The 22,301-nt window shown below is 43.4% G+C and overlaps 1 protein-coding gene across 1 annotated transcript in view; it reads left to right on the top strand.

Annotated features, from left to right (window-relative positions):
- LOC143962737 (cysteine repeat modular protein 2-like) overlaps positions 1 to 22,301 on the top strand; it is a 198,547-nt gene that overhangs the window by 167,183 nt on the left and 9,063 nt on the right. The window contains exon 15 of the mRNA XM_077472135.1: positions 14,054 to 14,225. Coding sequence (XP_077328261.1) covers positions 14,054 to 14,225 — 172 coding nt within the window. The remainder of the gene's footprint in view (positions 1 to 14,053; positions 14,226 to 22,301) is intronic.

Genomic DNA, 22,301 nt, shown 5'->3' on the forward strand with positions numbered 1-22,301 from the left:
TTAGAAATCCTGAAGGTGGTGATTGGTTTTCGGGGTGCCGTGCGCGACTAGACTCCCAAAAAGTCCCACACATGTGGTATCCCCGTACTCGGGAGAAGCAGCAGAATGTATTTTGGGGTGCAATTCCACATATAACCATGGCATGTGTGAGCAATATATCATTTAGTGACATTTTTTTTTGTCATTATTCAATCCCTTAGGACAAAAAAAATAAATATTCAATGGGCTCAACATACCCATCAGCAATTTCCTTGGGGTGTCTACTTTCCAAAATGGGGTCATTTGGGGGGGATTTGTACTGCCCTGCCATTTTAGCACCTCAAGAAATGAGATCGGCAGTCATAAATTAAAAGCTGTGTAAATTCCAGAAAATGTACTCTAGTTTGTAGACGCTATAACTTTTGCGCAAACCAAAAAATATTCGCTTATTGACATTTTTTTTACTAAAGACATGTGGCTGAATAAATTTTGCCCTCAATGTATGACTAAAATTTAGTTTATTCGATTTTTCTTATAACAAAAAGAAGAAAATATCTTTTTTTTTCAAAATTTTCGCTCTTTTTCCATTTATATCGCAAAAAAAAAAAATCGCAGAGGCAATCAAATACCATCAAAAGAAAGCTCTATTTGTGGGAAGAAAAGGACGCAAATTTCGTTTGGGTGCAATATTGCATGACCGCGCAATTACCAGTTAAAGCAGCGCAGTGCGAAATTGCAAAAAGACCTCTGGTCCTTAAGGTATTTATTGGTCCGAGGCTGAAGTGGTTAAACATTTCAAGTATCTCTTTCTTACTACTAATTAAAAACTGTTCTTCAGCTTCATTGCTAGTCAACCTAAATCGCCCGATCTCCAGCAAATAAAATTTTTTTTGAAGAAAGCATACCAAATAAATACTTAAATAAATACATACATATATATATATATATATATATATATATATATATATATATACACACAAAGAAATAAAGAGAGGGAGAGAAAAATTATTTTTAACAGACAAACCAACATCTATATGTGTTATTTCACCACTAGATGGTGAACTAACCTAATACAAAAGCCAAACATCCTTGAGCAAGCCTATCGTCAGCATCAGCTTTGAATAGCATTCATCAACAGGATTGAATTAATTGCACTCCATTGCCTGTCAGACTCAGGAACCCCTGATCACCTCTGTGGTTTTTATTTGTTGCGCTATAAACAAAAAAAGACCGACAATTTTGAAAAAAAAAAACAATATTTTTTATTTTCTGCTATGAAACACACCCAATAATAATGTTTTTTAAATCTAATTTCTTCATCAATTTAGGCCAATTTGCATTCTGCTACATATTTTTGGTAAAATAAATCCCAAAAAGCATATATTGATGGGTTTTGCAAAAGTTATAGCGTCTACAAAATAGGGTATAGATTTATAGATTTTTTTTACTAGTAATGGAGGTGATCAGCGATTTTTAGCAGGACTGCGGCATTGTGGCAGACAGAACGGACACCTAACTGACATTTTTGACACTTTTTTGGGAATCAGTGACATTATTACAGTAATCAGTGCTAAAAATATGCACCGACATTGTACTAATGGCACTGGCAGGAAAGGGGTTAACATCAGGGACGATCAAGGGGTTAACTGTGGGGTGGGCTGCCTATTACAACACACAGATCCATCTTCCCGCATAGCAAAAAAGATGGGATCTCAGTGTAATCCCCTGGCAGAACGGAGATCTGCCTTGTTTACCATTGCAGATCACTGTTCTGTCACTGCAGGAAACGATCACAGGCAGCTGGCAGACATTGAGTCTGCCGGACCCGCTGATTGGCTCCCCTGCTGGACAATGGGGGCGCATGGCCACAGATAGCTGTGTACAAGCCCAACGTACACCTGCGGCAATTTGCGCAGCCAAGCCAACCTGCTGCAGTAGAACCGATGCGACTGGTCGGCAAGCGGTTAAAGTGTTTCTCTTATTTGCTCCCTTTTGGTCTGAAGTGAAAGCTATTTGTTGAATCTAAAATTGCAAAAAATACCTGTTATGCCTCATACACACGGTCGGATTTTCCGATGGAAAATGTTCGATTGGAGACATTTGTCGGAAATTTTGACCGTGTGTAGGCTCCATCGGACAGTTTTCATCGGAATTTCCGTTGCTTAAAATTTGAGATCTGGTTCTCAAATTTTCCGACAACAAAATCCGTTGTCAGAAATTCAGATTATGTGTACACAATTCTGACGCACAAAGTTCCACGCATGCTCGGAATCAAGCAGTGGCTATTGAACTTATTTTTTGTACTTGTTGTACATCACCGCATTCTTGATGTTCGGAATTTCCGTGTGTATGTAAGACAAGTCCTATCCAAACTCCAGTGGGTTTGTAACTTCCTGTACACTCTGCTGCAGTGTTATAAGCAATTAGTGTTATCAGCCCTGTCCAGTTCTCTCTGTGGACTACAAAATACCCCCATGATGTGGGGAAATGGATGTGTTTTGTAGTCCTATCACACATTCTATTCATAGGTTGTTATGCTTACCCATCCTAGAAGCTGTGCAGGGAGTAAGTATTGTAACCCTAGGATAGCAAGCGTATTACTTTAAAGTTTACCAAAGAACAAAGGTCAAGGCAATTGGTTGGGCAGCAGTCCAGCTGATATAATAAGTGACATACCGTTGTATTGGTGGGGACGGTTGGCTGCACATCAATGTTCCGGATAGGTTTTCTGATAGTGACAACAGTGGGTAATGCTTGCACAACATGTGTGTGTGGTAGCATGTCTTAGAAACCTTCACAACCCTTCACAATTATATTTCTGTTTTATTCTATGAGGCCTAGGGCCTCATAGAAAATAGGTGCAGGAACTCCCCCCATCGGAGTAACCCCTTGTCTCTGCCCCCTACCCACATCTGACCACTGTCCCTTGATTCCATCCCCTACCCACCTACCAGTATTGCCCCGTTTAGAGAATACAGAACCAAGTATAATTTTGTGGTGCTAAATCATTTGTATGGAACATGTTAATGATAAAAAGGAAAGCAGTAAAAATAGATTCCCTGCAGCCAGCAACAATAGAATCCCAGCAATAGATCCCCAGCAACAATGGACTCCACCCTAACAACAATTGATTTCCTGCAGCAACAGTGAACTACCTACAACAAAATATCACACCCAGTAACAAAATATCCACCCAAGCAACATTAGACCCCCCTCCAGCCCAGCAGCAACAACAGATCTCCCAGCAGCCAGCATCAATAGATCCTCCAGCAGCCAGTAAATATAGACTTTCCCCTCAACAGTAGATCCCTTCCGGCAACATAAGACCCCCCACAACAATAGATTCCCCATCAGCAACAATAGACCCTCACACAATGTTAGATCCCCACCAGTGACAATAGATCCCCCAGCAGCCAACATCAATAGACCCTCCAGCACACCCCATGTAATTACATACATTCAGTGCTGGAGGTGCCGGAACTGCGTTCCCCCACGTTCCCGCTGAAAAAAAGCCCTGACGAGGCCTATTTTCATCTGACCCATGTGCTGTCAACTGAAGGACCACAGAAGTACAAGAGCTTCTTTAGGGCAGAATTGTGCATTTCACGCTTCAAATACTTTAATGGAAGTGCCTGAAACACCTGTGTAACACACACTTTTCCTGCATTTTTATGCTGAACAGCCTATCCTCTCTGCCTAATAACCTGCTTTCCATTCGCCTAAACCAGAGGTCTCCAAACTTTCTAAACAAAGGGCCGGTTTACTGCCCCTCAGACTTTAGAGGGGGGTGGAGTGGCCAGTGGGAGTAAAAGAAATTAAAAAGCATCTGTAGTAAGTAGAAGGAGGAATAGTGGCACATTGTTCATATTAGTTGAAGGAATAGTGCTTAATTGTTTACATTAGTGGGAGGAATAATACCCATTTGCTTGTGTCAGTGAGCGCAATAGTGCCCCATCATTAGTATTAGTTGGAGGAATCGTGCCCCATCATTAGTATTAGTTGGAGGAATTGTGCCCTATCATTAGTATTAGTTGGATGAATAGTGCCCCATCATTAGTATTAGTTGGAGGAATACTGCCCCATCATTAGTATTAGTTGGAGGAATAGCGCCCCATCATTAGCATTAGTTGGAGGAATAGTGGCTGCTTGAAAATGAGAGAAAAATGCATGTACACTGCTCGTAAAAGTCTTTTCAAAAAACGGCGAGAAAGCTGAAGTGTGAAATTAACAATTATTGGAATAACAGGCTGGTAATATGTTAAACATTGATAAACTTCAATAGATCACTAATGGCATGGTTCTTGACACACCCTAGTTAATGACCTGTGACACATATTAGATCCTGATTCCTGCATATACAGTATCTCACAAAAGAGAGTACACATTTTTGTAAATATTTTATTATATATTTTCATATAATATATATATATATATATATATATATATACACCGTATATTTATCACATTGATGGCACTGATCAATCAGAATCCATCTGGACAGCTTTGATGAAGAAGATTTATAAAATCTGGGATTTCAAACCCCTAGCCTGCTGAAGCATCTACATAGGGTACTAACAATAACAATATTGTCTCAGCAAGGGGAGGGTGTCCTGTGTTAGTTCACCGTTATATTTTTACTGTAGCGATGAACTAAATTTAAAGTGGTTGTAAACAGGGTTTTTTACCATCATGCATTCTATGAAGCCCCCCTAATACTTACCTGAGCCCCCTCTTGATCCAGCGATGTCCAAGATAACCTTGCCTCTCAGGGACTCACACTTCTGTTTGGCTTTTGGCTGCTCCTACTGCTGTCAATCACAGCCAATGAGCCAATCAGGAGACCGAGCGAATGGCATCTCCATGTATGAATGGACACACAGAGCCACGAGTCAGGAGCATGCCTGCTCAGGTGACCCCATATAGCAAGCTGCTAGCTGTGGGGGCACCCGACAGGAGGGAGGAGTCAGGAGATCCGGTGTGGGACCCAAGAACAGGAGGATCTGGGATGCCCTTTGCAAAACCACTACACAAAGCAGGTAAGTATAACATGTTAGTAAAAAAAAAAAAAGACTTTAATATCACTTTAAGTATATCTTCTTAACTCAAATAAGTTCCTTCTACTGCGCTCACATTTCCAAATCTCCAATTTACTTTTTTGGTGCTGTGATCTGACTTCCTGTTAGATGGGGTGGCTACATTTGTTCTCCATGGTCCCATTGTATGTAGGAACATAGCCACCCTCCCTTGCTCGCCCCCGAAATGGAGTATGGTCTTTGGCAGTGATTCTCAACCTCAATCCTCAAGTACCCTCGAACTGGCCACAATTTCAGGTTTTCCTTTTGTTAGGTGTGACCTCAACAAGTCACCTATTTGTCAGGTTATGTTACCGTTTCCCAATTGTTAGTTAGAGTTCTTATCTAAGCAAAGAGACACGGAGGTATTCAGTATTTCTGCTCAGAAGTCCGTGCTTAACTCTGACTCTGAGGCTCTTTATTACTTCTTTTATAGACAGAAAAAGGCAAGCATCAGCAATGTAAAAAAACAACATTTTGCAAAGAAAAAGCAATTCTCCGGGTGTTATCAGCTGATAAGACAATCTTCTGGGCGTAGACTGCTTTTTAGGGCTGATGCGGCCTCTTCTTGATGAATCCTTATTTTACTGAGAAGGATAAAGACAGACATGTATTTAGTAAAGACATACTGTCAACCATTTTGTTTCCACATACCGTATATACTCGAGTATAGGCCGACCCGAATATAAGCCGAGGCCCCCAATTTACCCCCAAAAAAACTGGCAAACTTATTGACTCGTGTATAAGCCGAGGGTGAGACATGCCTGTCCATCCCTGTGTGTGTGTCCGTCCATCCCTGTGTGTCCGTCCATCCCTGTGTGTCCGTCCATCCCTGTGTGTCCGTCCATCCCTGTGTGTCCGTCCATCCATCCCTGTGTGTGTGTGTGTCCATCCATCCATCCATCCCTGTGTGTGTGTGTCTCCATCCATCCATCCATCCATCCCTGTGTGTGTGTGTCTCCATCCATCCATCCATCCATCCATCCCTGTGTGTGTGTGTCTCCATCCATCCATCCATCCATCCCTGTGTGTGTGTGTATCCATCCATCCCTGTGTGTGTGTGTGTCTCCATCCATCCATCCATCCGTGTGTGTGTGTCTCCATCCGTGTGTGTGTGTGTGTGTGTGTGTGTGTGTGTGTGTGTGTCCAGCCTACCTGTGTCCCGAGCCTTTGTCCCGAGCCTCCGTCCCGTGTCGTGCCGTGCCTTGCCTTCGTCCCGTCCCGTCCCGTCCCGTCCTGTCCTGTCCCGTGCCGTGCCTTGCCTTGCCTCCGTCCCGTGCCCTCTTCGTCGGCGGCCATTGTAAAATTCAAAAGCCGCGCCTCCTCCTTCGCCTGTGATAGGCGGAACACTGAATTTCCCAGCAGCCTGTGTTCCGCCTATCACGGACGTCGTATCATCCTCGTCCGTAGTACGAGGATGAGAAGATGCCCGTGATAGGCGGAACACAGGCTGCTGGGAAATTCAGTGTTCCGCCTATCACAGGCGAAGGCGGAGCCGGAGGCGCGGCTTTTGAATCAGAATGGCCGCTGTCTGTCTGCTCGACACGCTGATCGAGCGGGCAGACAGCGATGACTCGAGTATAAGCCGAGGGGGGCACTTTCAGCCTCAAAAAAGAGGCTGAAAATCTCGGCTTATACTCGAGTATATACGGTACCTTAATCCTTACATTTCCCCCTTTGACATCACCCCTCCCTCTTGCCCTGGGTCCACCTGAACAAGTTCTAGTCGGCCTATATCCAGAGTACTCTCCCTGACCGCGAGTTGTCAGAGGGGTATACACCCATCCCCCTGGACAGTACCAACATCTAAAATTCAGGAAGAGTGGCTTTTCTGCAAGATGGGTGATGTCAAGGATCTAAATCCACCTATCTTCACAAAAGTTCCATCTTTTCCGCATCATTTACCTTGGCTTTCTTGCAAAAGCACATGAGCAGTTTAAAGCATGCATAAAAGAAAAATACGAATAAGAGCACCACTATAATCGTCATTGCTGCCTTCTTAACCCAAGAGAATAACCCTGAGAAACTAAAAGTTCCACCAAACGGATCCCAGTCGCGACCAATATTTCGGGCCTTCTCTTGTAAATTCTTTACTTCCGTACGGTGTTGTGCAATGATGTCATAATAGTCAGGTACCTCAATGCTGGTGTTATGTATCCAAGTACAGCACTCATAGTCCTCAGTAGTTTCACAGAGTCCTGTCAGTGCTGCACTCATACTTTCAATTGCTAATTCATGTAATTCTAATTGTTGTCTGATGGCTCTGGTCTCCAGATTTAACTTAGTAATGTCATCAGAGTTTTTCTCCAAAACATCATTAATAATTCCTGTATAGTTATTTAGTCGTTTCATTAAGTCTATACCCCATCCTGTCCAGGACGGGAACCAAGCCCATGCCATGTCCTTCTTCAGGAATATTTCTCTTTTACTACGATACCTGAGGGGATATCTAGGGTGCATGCTAGCTTCTAATAGGTGATCACCTCGTTCATCACCTACTACTCCCATTACTGGTACTAAACTTGCGAGGTAGCACCATCCCTGAGCTCTTCTAGGTATCCAAGTATAACATTTATCCTCACAACAGATATATATATTATTTCCCAGTGCTACTGATCTATTACCGATATTATTTCTATAAAGGGAGGTGTATCCATAAAGAGATAGCTTACTCACTAACCACCTGGTGTTGTTGTCTGAAATATTACCAAGGAACTCAGCTAACGATTGGTGTGTGTGGGTTATACTAGGGTAGAAGACCGTGTTTTTCCCAGGAGTAGCTTTTGGTATGAAAATGGACAAGTTAAATTTGCTGTCTTGGCATTCTCCATTTCCTCCCGTTGTTTTCCCTAGGTTGAAACACCAATCAGGGGAAAAGGCGAGGCCATTTGACTTAAACATTACTGTCTCGTTGGTATTTGTTCTAATTATGTTAATGCTACTGTTAGCAAGATCAGTATAGTTTATAGGAACTGCCATCAGTGGTATACTTGCTGTGCTGGGGTGTAATTTGCTACAAATCCAACATTTCTCATATCCTGACTTCTGGGCATAAGCATATTTAAACTTCAGTAATAACATTTTTTTAGAAAATCCTTCATCCTTGTGTATTTTATTCTGTGAGGTAACCAAACTATTAGCCAGGATTACTGAAACAAAAAGAATAAAAAGATACATGTTGTCATTTGCCAACTGGCTCCTTTTTACAGTGAGAAGCATGGATCCAGGTAGGTTTCCCTTCCAATTTCACTGAGGTTGCTGTAATCAATAGCACCTGGAAAGGACCTTCAAACCTTGGTTCCAGTGTCTTCCTGGTATGTTTCTTTACATACACATAGTCTCCTGGTTGTAGATCGTGTGTACCTGTGACAGAATTAGGGTCTGGAAGAGAAGAATACACACTCTTGTGGATTTTAGTCAGACGCTGTTGCAACTGTATTACATACGTAATTAAACTATCACATTGTAATTGCATACTTTGAGGAAAATATAAACCTAATCTAGGTGCACTTCCAAACAGTATTTCATATGGGGATAACCCGGTTTTTCCTGTTGGGGTGTACCTAATAGAGAACAAAGCTAAGGGTAGGCACTCAGGCCATGGTTTGTTCAACTCCTGCATGGCCTTTTGTATTTTCAGCTTGATTGTACCATTTACTCTTTCTACTGATCCTGAACTCTGTGGGTGGTAAGGAGTATGAAAACTTTGTTGAACCCCTAACATTGCCATCACATTTTGCATTATTTCTCCCGTGAAATGTGTCCCCCTATCTGATTCTATTGTTTCTGGGAGACCAAACCTAGGTATCAGCTCAATAATCAGTTTCTTGGCGGTGGCTTTTGCCGTAGCTGATTTTACAGGATAACTTTCGGACCAGCCTGAAAATAGGCAGATGCACACGAGAACAAATTCAAAGGGGCCGCTCTTAGGCATTTGTATGTAGTCAATCTGCAGTCTCTGAAAGGGATATTGGGCCCGGACCTGATGTTTACGTGGGGTTTTCACTCTCTGTCCTGGGTTATTAATCAGACAGATTTGGCATGCAGCACAATAGTTCCTTGCAGTACTACTGAATCCAGGGGCTAGCCATCCTTGGCTTACAATCCTATACATAGAATTGGAGCTGACATGAGTGGGTAAGTGGACAGCCGCTGCCATTGCGGGGTATAGAGAAGCGGGTAGACATATTTTGTCTCCTTCTCTCCATACATTGTCAAGGCCTGGTGCAGCTCCCTCCTTAACCCAACGGTCCTTCTCAATAGCCCCTGCTTGTTCCTGTAGTTCGATTAGCTGCTGCCATGTGGTTTCGGGCATACTCACCTGTACCGTGGCTAAGGTCTCAGGGCTTACTTCCCCTAGAGCTGCCTTCTTTGCAGTTAAATCTGCAAATGCGTTTCCTTTTGCCTCAGTTGTTTTTGCGCTCGTGTGTGCCGCTATCTTCATGATGGCTACTCTTTTAACCTTTTGAAGATTGTTCAGGACTCTTTTGATTCCTTCACCATGTTTAACAGGTGTGCCTGCTGCTGTAAGGTAACCTCTAGCTTTCCATATGTGGCCATAATCATGTGCAACACCGTAGGCGTATGCGGAATCAGTGTAAATGTTCCCTTCTTGTCCCTCTAAGTGTTCTAGGGCTTTCTCTAGAGCGGTTAGTTCCGCTTCTTGTGCCGACATGTGTGCTGGTAGTGACTTTGCCTCAATTACCTGTGTGTCCGTTACCACAGCATAACCTGTGTGATATTTACCTTTGTCATCGGCAAATCTACTACCATCTATGTACAGTGTGTGTTCTGCATTTGCAATGGGTATGTCTGTGACATGTGGGAACCCCGTGGTTTCTTGTTCCATAAGTTGAAAACAATCGTGTTCATCAGATGTTATGTCCTGAAACGAAAGTGTGTCAGAATCCTGAGTATCTTGTGCTGTGTCTACACCATTATCATCATTACTCCCCCCTGTCAAATCTGTCTGTAATGGTAAAAGCTGTGCTAAGTTAAAAGAAGTGCATCGCTGAAAGGTAACATTGGGGGGTAGGAGCAAGGTGCATTGTAGACGCAGCTGCCTTGCCATTGATATGTGTTTTGGCTGGACCTGTGACAAGATGGCGTGTATGTCATGTGTGGTATGTACCACTACAGGATTGTCTAAGACAATTTCTGAGGATTTGTCAATGATAATTGACACTGCTGCAACTGCTCGTACACAGGACGGTGATCCTCTAGAGACAGGATCGAGAGCCGCCGAGAAGTATGCTACCGGCCTTTGTTTGATGTGTTGTTGTGTCAACACCCCTGTTGCGTGTCCCGTGATTTCAGCAATGTACAAATGAAATGTTTTGGTATAATCAGGGATCCCGATCGCAGGTGCCGAAATTAGTAACCTTTTTAAGGTGCTAAAAGATTCATGACCTGCTTCTGTGAGTACATAGGGTACTATTTTCAAGCAATCATATAATGGCTGCATCAGAGAACTGGCATGTGGTATCCATTGTCTACAATATGACACCATTCCCAGAAACATACGAAGTTGCTTAAAGTTGCGTGGGACATTCATCTGTCTTATGGCCTGGACTCGTTCTTCAGTGAGGTGTCGAGTACCCTGGGATATACAGTGGCCCAAAAAGACAACCTTTTTCTGACATACCTGTAACTTAGTTCTATTCACCTTGCACCCTTTTTCAGCCAGGAATTGTAACAATGATAGAGTGGCTTTTAAACAAGTATCGTTATCCGGACAACATAACAATAGGTCATCTACATATTGCAACAATACACAAGTGTCAGGCGGTAGCCATTCCCCCTATTTTTACTTTTTAAGGTTTAGTCAGTGGGGCATCGGACAAAAGACCGTCATAACCACTTATGGGTATGGTGTCACGGGATGTCATGTGTGGAGGGACTACTGAATCAGACAACAGACTGCGTGACGCTCCTGTGTCAACCAAACAAGGAATATGTTTACCTTCCACCTTCATCAACATGTGGAGCATTTTGTTCTCTGATTCAGCTAGGACTGGGGCAAGTCATGCGGTCGGATCGTCCCTATCATTGGTACGCCTCTGTCTGTAGTCCCTCGTGTCTCTGTCCGTGTTTCCTTCCTGTTCGTCTTTTATCCTTTTCCTACAGTCTCTTTTTATATGTCCCACCTTGTTGCAGTAATAACAGGTAAGAGGTTTACGGGAGGAATTCCCTCCTTCATTGACCCGGGCAACAGTGTTAACTCCCGGTGTCCTTCTGGGTTTAGTTTCTGCTAAATCAGCCTCTATGCCTTGTGCTTTCTGCAACAATGTTCCTCTGTCCCGTATGGCTCTCCATTCGGGAGTACATGCCTTCAGTTTGTCACCTATTTGGGGTACTAGTCCTTCCATAAACTGTCGATTGAAAGCCCTAATGGTGATGGGTAAGGCTAAATCTAGACCTTCGTCAGCCATCATGCTTTCCATGTTGAGGTAAAATTCTGTAACAGTCTGACCTGGGGCCTGTTTTATGGGCGCTGTCGAACCCCTTTCCTGCTGTTTCCCTTGGCAAAATTCTCGTAACTGAGCAATAAACAGGGGTCTAGAGTCTATATGACGGGGGTGTATTCCTGGTGGATCTGCCGCTGGATCCCCTTGTGGTCTATGTGGAGCAATTTCATTCATAAATTGATTAAACATCGTTAGTGTCATTTTATGTCTACACAAATCTTCCCCATCTTGCCAAGTTGCTTCATGTGTGTCTAGTAATTGTGTCACGAATCTACAGAATGCGGCAGGTTTTGCTACGGGATCAGGAGCATTCTGTATTAATGCCATAAGAGTGTCAGCCGACCAAGGTGTCCATGTCCTCAGAATGACTTGTCGGGTCACTGTAGGTGGCTGTCCTGCTTGACCCGCATTTGGATTATTTACTTGTATTACCCTAGTCCGACTATGGACTGGAGCTACGGGCTCTGGTCTTTGAGCGCCGCAATGCACACATTCCTGTGCCCAGTCTGGGTTCTGGGTACCGCATACTCGGCATACCCACCCTCTTCCTCTTAAGGAAGGATAAAGTTTTGGTCTTTCATTACCTGGTGTGGTGGTGTTATAAGGAGGTGGAGTATCTCCCGTATTTACCCTATCGCCGGGAGCAGAAGGAAGACTTTTGTGTCGGACCTTCATATCCCATCCACCCTTTTCCTGACAATACTCCCATCCCTCCTCTTTAGCCCTGTTGGATACCTTAATTAAACATTGTATTTGTGATACCCATCTGTTCTGCAGGACCTCCCCCTGTCTGTCTCTCTTTATATTCTCCCAACCTTCTACACTTAGCCCATTTTCTCCATCCATTCCAAATTTCTTGAGAACCCTATTCGTGCCCTGTGCCTTATCCTTCCCATACAACATTGTAATTATGTCTTTAACAGCATAACATTTCTGAGATTCCTCCTGGGGTTTACCATGTGTCTGGCCCATTTTGACAGTCCTGCCTAGGTGGCGTTTGGATCACTTACTAAGTGTCTCGTTGCCTTCTCCTCCTAGGGTGCCAAAATACTAAAAACTTCTCCTAGATGAGATTTCTGAAATCGAATTACTTTATATGCTAGCCAACTGACAAATATTATGACCAGACTGACGGCTACAACATATACAAGCATTCCCTTTTGGTGGCCAAACACATATGACTAGGTCTCCGGGACTTTGTGGAGACCTTTATTCCCTTCCCATTACCATGGAATCTCTCAGCATTCGTTTCTTATTCCTGCTTTATTGAGGCAGTCAGGACTTATACTTTCAACCCGTTTTTAGGCTCATGAATCAAAAAGCGTATATCAAACTTAAGTGTCGGACCCCCAAAGTACTCTTACGAGTTAAGGGCGCATTCCGTTACCCATTGGGATGATATATGTTTCAATTCACACCATACAAACAGGGCTTATCTCAGTCACAACAGACAGATGACAAGTAGACAGACAAGAAACAACGGTAACATAAGCCAAAATATTAAGTTCAAGACCCGCTTACTACAGAGGTTGGTGTTTACCTGAAGAACAATTCAGACAGATCAGGTGGGCACAAATCTAAGAAGCACAGAGTTTATAAGAAAATAAAGCTTTTCTTACCTGCGCAGGATTTGTCTGTGGTTCTTGATGTGCCCGACCATTTCGTTCCGTCCTTATGTTCGTTCGCCTCTTGTAGTTTCTTTCTGCGGGTCCCTGTTCGCGGCGCCAGAAATGTTAGGTGTGACCTCAACAAGTCACCTATTTGTCAGGTTATGTTACCGTTTCCCAATTGTTAGTTAGAGTTCTTATCTAAGCAAAGAAACACGGAGGTATTCAGTATTTCTGCTCAGAAGTCCGTGCTTAACTCTGAGGCTCTTTATTACTTCTTTTATAGACAGAAAAAGGCAAGCATCAGCAATGTAAAAAAACAACATTTTGCAAAGAAAAAGCAATTCTCCGGGTGTTATCAGCTGATAAGACAATCTTCTGGGCGTAGACTGCTTTTTAGGGCTGATGCGGCCTCTTCTTGATGAATCCTTATTTTACTGAGAAGGATAAAGACAGACATGTATTTAGTAAAGACATACTGTCAACCATTTTGTTTCCACATACCTTAATCCTTACACTTTACTTTACACAGCTGCTTTAAATCAATATGAATGAGATGGTATTGATAAGAGCTATTTTATGTAAGGGAAGTTCCCTAAACGATGCCCGTTGGGGGTACTTGAGGACTGAGGTTGAGACCACTGGTCTATGGGATTTGTAGTGTACATAGACAGCCCACATGGTCAAAAATAAGGTGAATGGGGGGGTAGAGAAAGGGCGAGGTCTGGACGCTCACAGGAGGGCATTACAAGGAGGCAAAAAAACACAGAAACAATTTAATGAAAAATAAATTACAGGCCTGTTAAATAGTGCATATGTATGGCTTTTTTTTTTTTTTTTTTTAAATATAAGTATATCATTTAGTGTCACATTAATGAATGTGTTGTATTGTGGTTTACCTCCTTTGAGATAATCGTTTCTTTTGCAGGGTGTGTGCCAGTCTTGCGATTCATCATGTAGGCACTGTTCTGGTCCAGGGCCAAATCACTGTATAACTTGTAAAACCAATACTGCTTGGTCGCCTGAGGAAATGAGATGCATCAACTGTTGTGATTCACAGACTGATCAGAAAGATTGCTGCTTTTGTGACCTGAACTCTGGTATGTATTTGAAACATAGAAGAGCGATGGTAGAAAAAAGATCTAGGTGCCCATTGAGTCGGACCCATTATTTAAAACTTTTTTGTCTGAGCATAGATCTATGTTTCTCCCAAGCATGTTTGAATTCACTGGGGCGGTGCGGGCGTCGGCGGTAAAGCGCCACTATTTTTAGCGGTGCTTTACCGTCGTTTTAGCGACGGTATGCGGCCGCTAGTGGGGAGGTTTTAACCCATGCTAGCGGCAGAAAAAGGGTTAAAACCGCCAGCTGTAGTGGCGCTTCGGCGGCGGTATAGCCGCGCTGCTCCATTGATTTCAATGGATAGGAGTGGTTTAGCAGCGGTGAATACACTGCTCCTTCACCACTCCAAAGATGCGGCTAGCAGGACTTTTTTCACCGTCCTGCCAGCGCACCGCTCCAGTGTGAAAGCGCCGTTTTTTTCAGGCGCTATTTTTAGCGCTGTAGTGCCGGAAAACCGCCCCAGTGTGAAAGGGGCCTTACTGTTGACTGAATCATTAACTCTGCTGAAAGTCTATTCCAAGTATCAACTACTCTCTCTGTAAAAAAAATACTTTCTAAAATTCACTTTGAACCTCTCCCATTTGAAGTCCTGTCCCTGCTTTTGTTCTTAGCTTCATATTCAGGAAGGAAGGATACTGCCCTCCAGAACTTTATTTACCTCCTTCATGTATTTAAAGCATATCTATGGTCAAAATGTAACAGCATCTATTTATTTCCATATTGGATTTCAGTTATTTCTAGTCTACGTCTAATAACCTGAACGATCTTGAAGTATTTACCAGCCACTTTATTAGGTACACCTGTTCAATTGCTTGGTAACACAAATAGCTAATCAGCCAATCACATGGCAGCAGCTGACTGCATTTAGGCATCTAGACACGGTGAAGACGACTTGCTAAAGTTCAAACTGAGAATCAGAATGGGGAAGAAATGGGATTTATGGGACTTTGAACGTGGCATGGTTATTGGTGCCAGACGGACTGGTCTGAGTATTTCAAAAACTGCTGATCTACTGGGATTTTCACACACAACCATCTCTAGGGTTTACAGAGAATGGTCTGAAAAAGAGACCATACCCAGTGAGCTGCAGTTGTGTGGAGGAAAATGCTTTGTTGATGTCAGAGATCAGAGGAGAATGAGCAGACTATTTGGAGATGATAGAAAGGCAACAGTAACTCAAATAACCACTTGTTACAACCAAGATATGTGAATACCATCTCTGAATGCACAACACATCAAACCTTGAAGCAGATGGGCTACAGTAGCAGAAGACTACACCGGGTGCCACTCCTGTAAGCTAAGAACAGGAAAGGAGGCTACTATTAGCACAGACTCACCAAAATTGGACAATAGAAGATTGAAAATACGTTGCGTATTTACGCAACGATGAGTCTCGATTTCAGCTGCAACATTCACATGGTAGGGTCAGAATTTGGTGTAAACAACATGAAAGCCTTATATCAGCAGCTGGTGGTGGCCTAATGGTGTGGGAGATATTTTCTTGGCACACTTTGGGCCCCTTAGTGCCAATTGAGCATTGTTTAAACGCCACAGCCTACTGAGTATTGTTACTGACCATGTCCATCCCTTTATGACCACAGTGTACCCATCTTCTGATGGCTACTTCCAGCAGGATAATGCACCATGTCACAAAGATCAAATCATCTCACCACTGGTGGAACAGGAGATTTGCATCTTTAATGTGCAGCCAACAAATCTGCAGCAACTGTGAGGTGCTATCATGTTAATATGGACCAAAATGTTTCCAATACCTTGTTGAATCTATGCCATCAAGTATTAGGGCAGTTCTGAAGGCTAAAGGGGATGCAACCTGGTACTAGCAAGGTGTACCTAATAAAGTGGCTGGTGAGTGTAAACTTACTTTAGCGAAGATTCCCACACATTTACTTCCTTGAATTCTGGGAACCGTAAAGCCCAGTGAGTAGGCACTGCTGGCTCACAGAGTTCACAGAGCCTGCCTTCTGAACTACAGAGGTGCTGAGAGGAATTAGAAAGGTACAATGGGGCATGTAGTCATGGGCGTCCGCAGGAGGGGGCAAGGGTGGTCAAGTAGCCCCCACCCCCCCGAAATCAGCAAGGTGTCCGGAAGGAAGGAAAGTGCAAGAAAGTAAAGTCAGTCATGACAAGAGAATGTTTACTTCACTGGAGCTCAGACTTATTTATTGTTGGGCTGACACCAGGATCTCCTTCTCTGCTGTGTCAGGTTGCCCAATCGCTGTTATCTTCTGTTATCGGCAAACTGCTTGTGGAATATATCTCCAGTCATATGACTGCAGACCTGTCAGCATAGACTGTGTATCACCTTATACTGACATCCTGGTTGGACATAAGGCTGAACCTTCTGTTATTATGTAAAGAGATTTAACACTTTACATTCCTGCATGCTTTTGCTTGACAACTCTTAGGGCTCCTTCACATGTGTGGAAGTCACTGTTTCTCCTCTGAAAAGATCCATGCTTGGATTTCTTTTAAGAGGTGGTGAGGAGGCATAGCGTGGCCACATTGATCTATATTATTCTTTTTCACAGCACCACTCGCTAAAAGCAACATGTTGTTTAACTGGTTCTATTAGTGCTGCCAATCAGTGCCGCCTATCAGTCACAATCAGTGAAGGAGAAAAACTACTTATTAGCAACATTTAATAATTGAAGCTAAGCAAAACTTTTTTGTCAGTCTTTTTTGTTTGTTTAGCAAAAAAAAAAAAAAAAACCCAGTGGTGATTAAATACCACCAAAAGAATTTGGGTACAGTGTTGCATGACCGCGCAATCGTCATTCAAAGTGTGATAGTGCTGAAAGCTGAAAATTGGCTTGGGCAGGATGGGGGTGAAAGTGCCCAGTAGGCAAGTGGTTAAGCACAGCAACATAGCATAAAGGTGTTATTGTGCCCATAATGCTGCTGTTGTGCCCATAAAGATGCTGTTGTGCCCATATAGAATTTAAGATCTCCACTGGCTTAAGCCAATGCTGCACCATGCAGGTGTAGTTTTTTTTGTAATTGATCAATTGCCTAATTGTATGTTTATTTATACCTTCACTTGCTGTGGTCGCAGCATATTTTACATGGTTTTGTATATGGCTCGGATTGCCATGGCAAAACCAGGTATAGTCTCCCCCCCAAAAAGTGCCAAATGTGGCAGTGGAAGGGGGGGGGGGGGGGGCTATCAAAAATAACTGTTGCTCATATTGCTGTTACAATGCTCATGTTAAAAAAAGATTATGTTGTGACCATAGATTTCCTTTAAAGTTTACAATCTTGTCTCTTCTTTCCCTTTGTTTCTCCAGACTGTTAGGCCTCATGCAAACCTGATGTTATAATAACGTTATAAAAATGGCAGGTGCTTTGCAGTGAGTTTTTCAATGTTTATCAGCATTTTTGCAATATCGTTTTTTAGCAGATTTTAGCATTAGCATTTTTAAGCGTTTTTTTTTTAAATTAAATTATTTTATTTGTTTTCAATGGGATCAAAAACATTAAACGCTGGTGAGATGCGTTTTTAAGTGTTTATCAGAGTTTTTTGACGTTAGAGCATTTTTACATCTGAAAAACTCCTCTCAAAACCCAGTAGTAGTTTTACAGCCAAAAAACATCCCAGCCACAAAAAGTTGATGACAGCCTACGTGTGCATGGACACATAGGATAACATGCTGGAGAGTTTATTGACTGTAGAAAATAAAATGTCTGAAGCCGAAAAACAACAGCTGTAAAAACATCCAACGTGCATGAGGCCTAAATATGAAGTTCTTTATGTCTCTTCTGATATGCTTTATCTCTACAAACTTTCAGCAGTCTCTTATATGGACTCATTCTCTTTTATTATATAATTTTTGAGAGAGACATGACAGAAGTGTTTTTTTTTCATATCTACTTCCTTTTATGGTCTATCAATAAAAATCAGAAAACAACTGTGACATTATCTCTGAAGATAAAATCTATATTTCAGCACCATTATGGAGTTTGGAACTAATAATGATATGTTGTCTGGGTTGGGTACGGATAACATACCTCTTTAGTATTTGTGGGTCCTGCTAAAGTCCTAGTTGCCCTCCAGTATCTGTTTGCTTGATATGTTTACTGTTGTCGTCAGACTTTTCATACTTGTAACTAAGGCTGACGGTGCAGAGGGGAATTTTAAGAATTTAACATGCATTTCCTCTACCCGGTGTGTTTCTGCATTCTCCCTTTTATTTTACATGGACAAGGCAGTAAAGTTGTTTCTCACCTCTGATCAATTAGAAAATAACTGCAGTAATCTGGAAGAAACTTTCTAGACTGTGGAGACAAAAGAAATGCATACAGTATCTGTAGATGTCTACATCTCTATTGGTTGCATTATAGCTTCAGCACCAGAAAAAATTCCAAGGCACAGATGTTGCAGAGAAGGATCACTGCTCTTTGTATGGAAACAGTGGTCTCTCCGCAAGCACTACAATGTACCCTGTTGAGTTAGACCTACAGTTCTGCAGTCAACAAATTGGTTGATGTCTGCTGATTAGAGAGCTCTAGTTCTGAGTCTGTGAGGGGCAGTGGCATTGCTAAGGGGTGGCTTTGGGGGCTATAGCCCGGAGTTTTAGTGGGTGGGTGCAGTCCCGCAATTAGCAGGTATGTCCCATTCCCGGGTACCATCATTTCTGGACAATACAGTGTATCTGAATGAAACTAACACTGGGAGCAATCTGGAATGCAGGGGGCGGTGCGGACTGAGCCACTGTAGCGCTGGCTCCGGTTCTGCCCCCACTTCCACCTGACTCTACTCTTGGCCACTGGTTGCTAGAGTCGCCTAGTGTCTAGCAACCAGTGACATCATGGCCGTGACTCCCTCCCTGCCCAGCATTCAAAGCAGAGGAGGATTCCACTTCCTCCTCCTCCGCACTAGTGCTCGTGGGGCCTAAAGTTTTGAGCCTAGCCCCTTTGTCATGGTCCTGGACTTGGGCAGCGGCATCAAACAGGGATGGGGAGGCATGGGCAGAGCCCAGGAGGGATTGAGAGAGAGGAGACGAGACCTCACCGCCACCCAAAGCCTGCACTCCCAGAGCCAATGTCCTCTCCTAGCTGTGACTGTAATGGAACCAGAGGAAAACAGGCTGACCGAGGACAGGCGGGAGGTAGGTGGATCACACACACACCTACCCACACAGACAGGGGCTGGGCCAGTAGGGACTTCAGGCAGGGATAGGGGGTCTCTCTTTCCCACCCCCCTCTCTCTCACCCGTCCCCCCTCTCTCTCACCCACCCTCACCCCCTTCTCTCTAACCCACCCTCACCACCCTTTCGCTCACCCACCCTAACCCCCTTCTCTCTCATCTCATGAGATTACATATACATATATATATATATATATATAATATGCAGGGCTTTTGTGTAGATTGAGTTTGTCCTAAATTGAATGCTCCAACCCCTTGAGATATAAAGAAAAAACTGTACCGAGAGAAGTATGAGGGTTCTTCAAAAAGTTTCCATACTTTTTTAATTGTGCAGAAACATTTTGAAGACCCCTCATCATTGCTGACGTCTTATTATGAAAATACCAGCTACCTGGCCACCATGCGGATCCAGTGGCTTTAATACATGTTCAATAACCAGAATAAGTATACTAATCAGGAGTTCAGACTTTCTAATCTACATGCTTGTTCTGGAGTTGTGGCTTAGAAAATCTTAAAGCGGTATTAAACCCAAAACCCCAAAAATGTAATATATTGCTAATTACTAATCACTGGCTGGATGGCTGCATTAGCTTTTTTATTATAGGCTTTTCCCCTCTGTTTACACCTAGGGATATGGCCAGTAACACACCTCCTGTATTGGAGCACCCACACTCTGGATGAAGGAGCAACAGAGACACAATTGGAAAGCATATTTGTTGGTTTGGTGGAAGGGGAATGTTAAGCCCCTTTCACATGGGGTGGATCCATCCAAGCAGAATCCGCCTTCTCGGTGAGGGATCTCTCTCCTGATCAGTGGCGGCTGGTTCTCCAGTGCCCCGGTCGGTTGGTCTAATATTAATTCGCTATTGTCACACAACTGGGTGTGCTCAGGGCACAGTGCTGTGAGCCCCAAGCCCACCCTTTTTTGGAGCCTCAGGCTCTAATCATGTGCTTAAGAAAAAAACTCAATTGAAATTCATGCATCCAGCGCCCTGCATGTATATTGGGGCCGGGCACATGGATTAGGGGAGCGGCACCCCGTATGGATGGGCCGCCACTGCCGTTGTTCCCCGCTGAGCAGGCGGATAACAGGTCCGTTTCAGCTTAGCTGTGCAGAGCGGAAGCAGCCCGCTCTCCTCTATGGGGTGGTCAGATGGAAACAGACTACATGTCCGTTTTCATCTGATTGGCATCCGATCCGACCCGCTGTATGGGTGGCAAACATATCGCCACACGTCTGTTTTCAATGGATTTTGTTGGATCGGATGCCAGGTGGGTGTCAGCGCACACATGTCCGCTGACATCTGCAGCCCCATAGAGCACAATGGGCGGCCCAAATGGGTCTGTCTGAAATAGACAGGCAGACCTGATCAATCCGCTGGTGTGAAAGGGGCCTAAGATGTATTAGCAGTTTTAGATACACCAAATTGAAGCCAAACTAAATTTTTTAAGCAGCAACAGTTTTCATTTTGAAAAAATGTTTTATATAAATAAAAAAAAGCTGACCATTGTAAGCACCCCTGTTAGTGGTAAACTGTTTATCTCAACACTCTACATCTGCAAGACAGCTTGTTCTGTTGAAGAACAACAGACTTGCTGGCAGGATCACCAGGGAAAAATAAAGCCCAAAAAACAAATGCAGGCACCACATCTAATGCCACGTACACACGACCGGACTTTTTGACAGCAAATGTCCGACGGAAGGAGACCGTCGGAAAATTTGATCGCGTGTGGGCTCCATCAGACCTTTGCTCGCCAAAAATCTGGCAGACTTTAGAAATAGAACATGTTTTAAATTTTCCCACCGGAACTCCGCCGGACCGAGAAATCCATTCGTGTGTATGCTAGTCTGATGGACAAAAACGGACGCTAGGCCAGCTATTGGCTACTGGCTATGAATTTCCTTATTCTAGTCTAGTCATTTGTCATCACGTTCGAATCCATCAGACTTTGATGTGATTGTGTGTGGCCAAGTCCATTCATTCGGAAAGTCCGTCGGAACTCCGCCGAAAGTCCGTCGGAAAGACCCTCGGACCTAGTCCCTCGAAAAGTCTGGTCGTTTGTATGCGGCATAAGAATCAGTATATCTATATTGTCTTTGCTTCGTAAAACCTACATTTTTAAACAAGGGGTACAGAGTTTGACAGGAGGCACTGTCTATCAGACTTGCCAATTAAGTTCAATGGAGCCACACCACAACCTGGAGCTGAACTCTTGGCTTGCAGTTGCGACGTGGTCCTACAGTGTAAAATTGTGAAAAGAAAAAGAAAAGAAAAAACAGGAATTCCATAGATGGCACCACAGATTGCTTTTCAGAGGGCATTAAGCAGTACTTTTAATGTGGAAGAAGCCTTGAAAGACCCCTTTCCCACTGAGGTGGTTTTCAGGCGCTTTAGCGCTAAAAATAGCGCCTTAAAATTGCCTCCCATTTGAATGTGTGCTTTCAAACTGGGGTGGTGCACTTGCGGGACGGTAGAAAAAGTCCTTTGGGGCATGTTTGGAGAGCGCTTCAAAAACGCCCCTGTCCTTTGAAATTAATGGGCAGCGCTTCCAGAGCACCTTAAAATCGCTTTGAAAATGGCAAAAAAGGTGTCTTTCTTTAAAAAAAATTTAGGGTCACTTTGTCATGTGACCTTAAAAGAAATTTCCCCGCTAGCGCCTGAAAAGCGTCGCTAAACTTCCAAAGCTTTGCAAAAACAACCAGCGCTTTAGCAGTGCTTCAGTGTGAAAGGGATCTAACAATGAACTTCTGTTATAACTATTCAATTAGTAAAAAAAAAAATTGATCTTGTCAGCTGATAACTTTTTGTTCTCAGCTACGTCTTAATACTACAGATCCCCTCCCCTTTATGTTTGAAGAAGAGGGGAGGTTTCTGTAGTCCTATCGTGTTT

The sequence above is a fragment of the Lithobates pipiens genome, unplaced genomic scaffold, assembly GCF_037356315.1.
Source record: "Lithobates pipiens isolate NorthernLeopardFrog02 unplaced genomic scaffold, aLitPip1_a1.2 Scaffold_8, whole genome shotgun sequence".
NCBI lineage: Eukaryota > Metazoa > Chordata > Amphibia > Anura > Ranidae > Lithobates > Lithobates pipiens.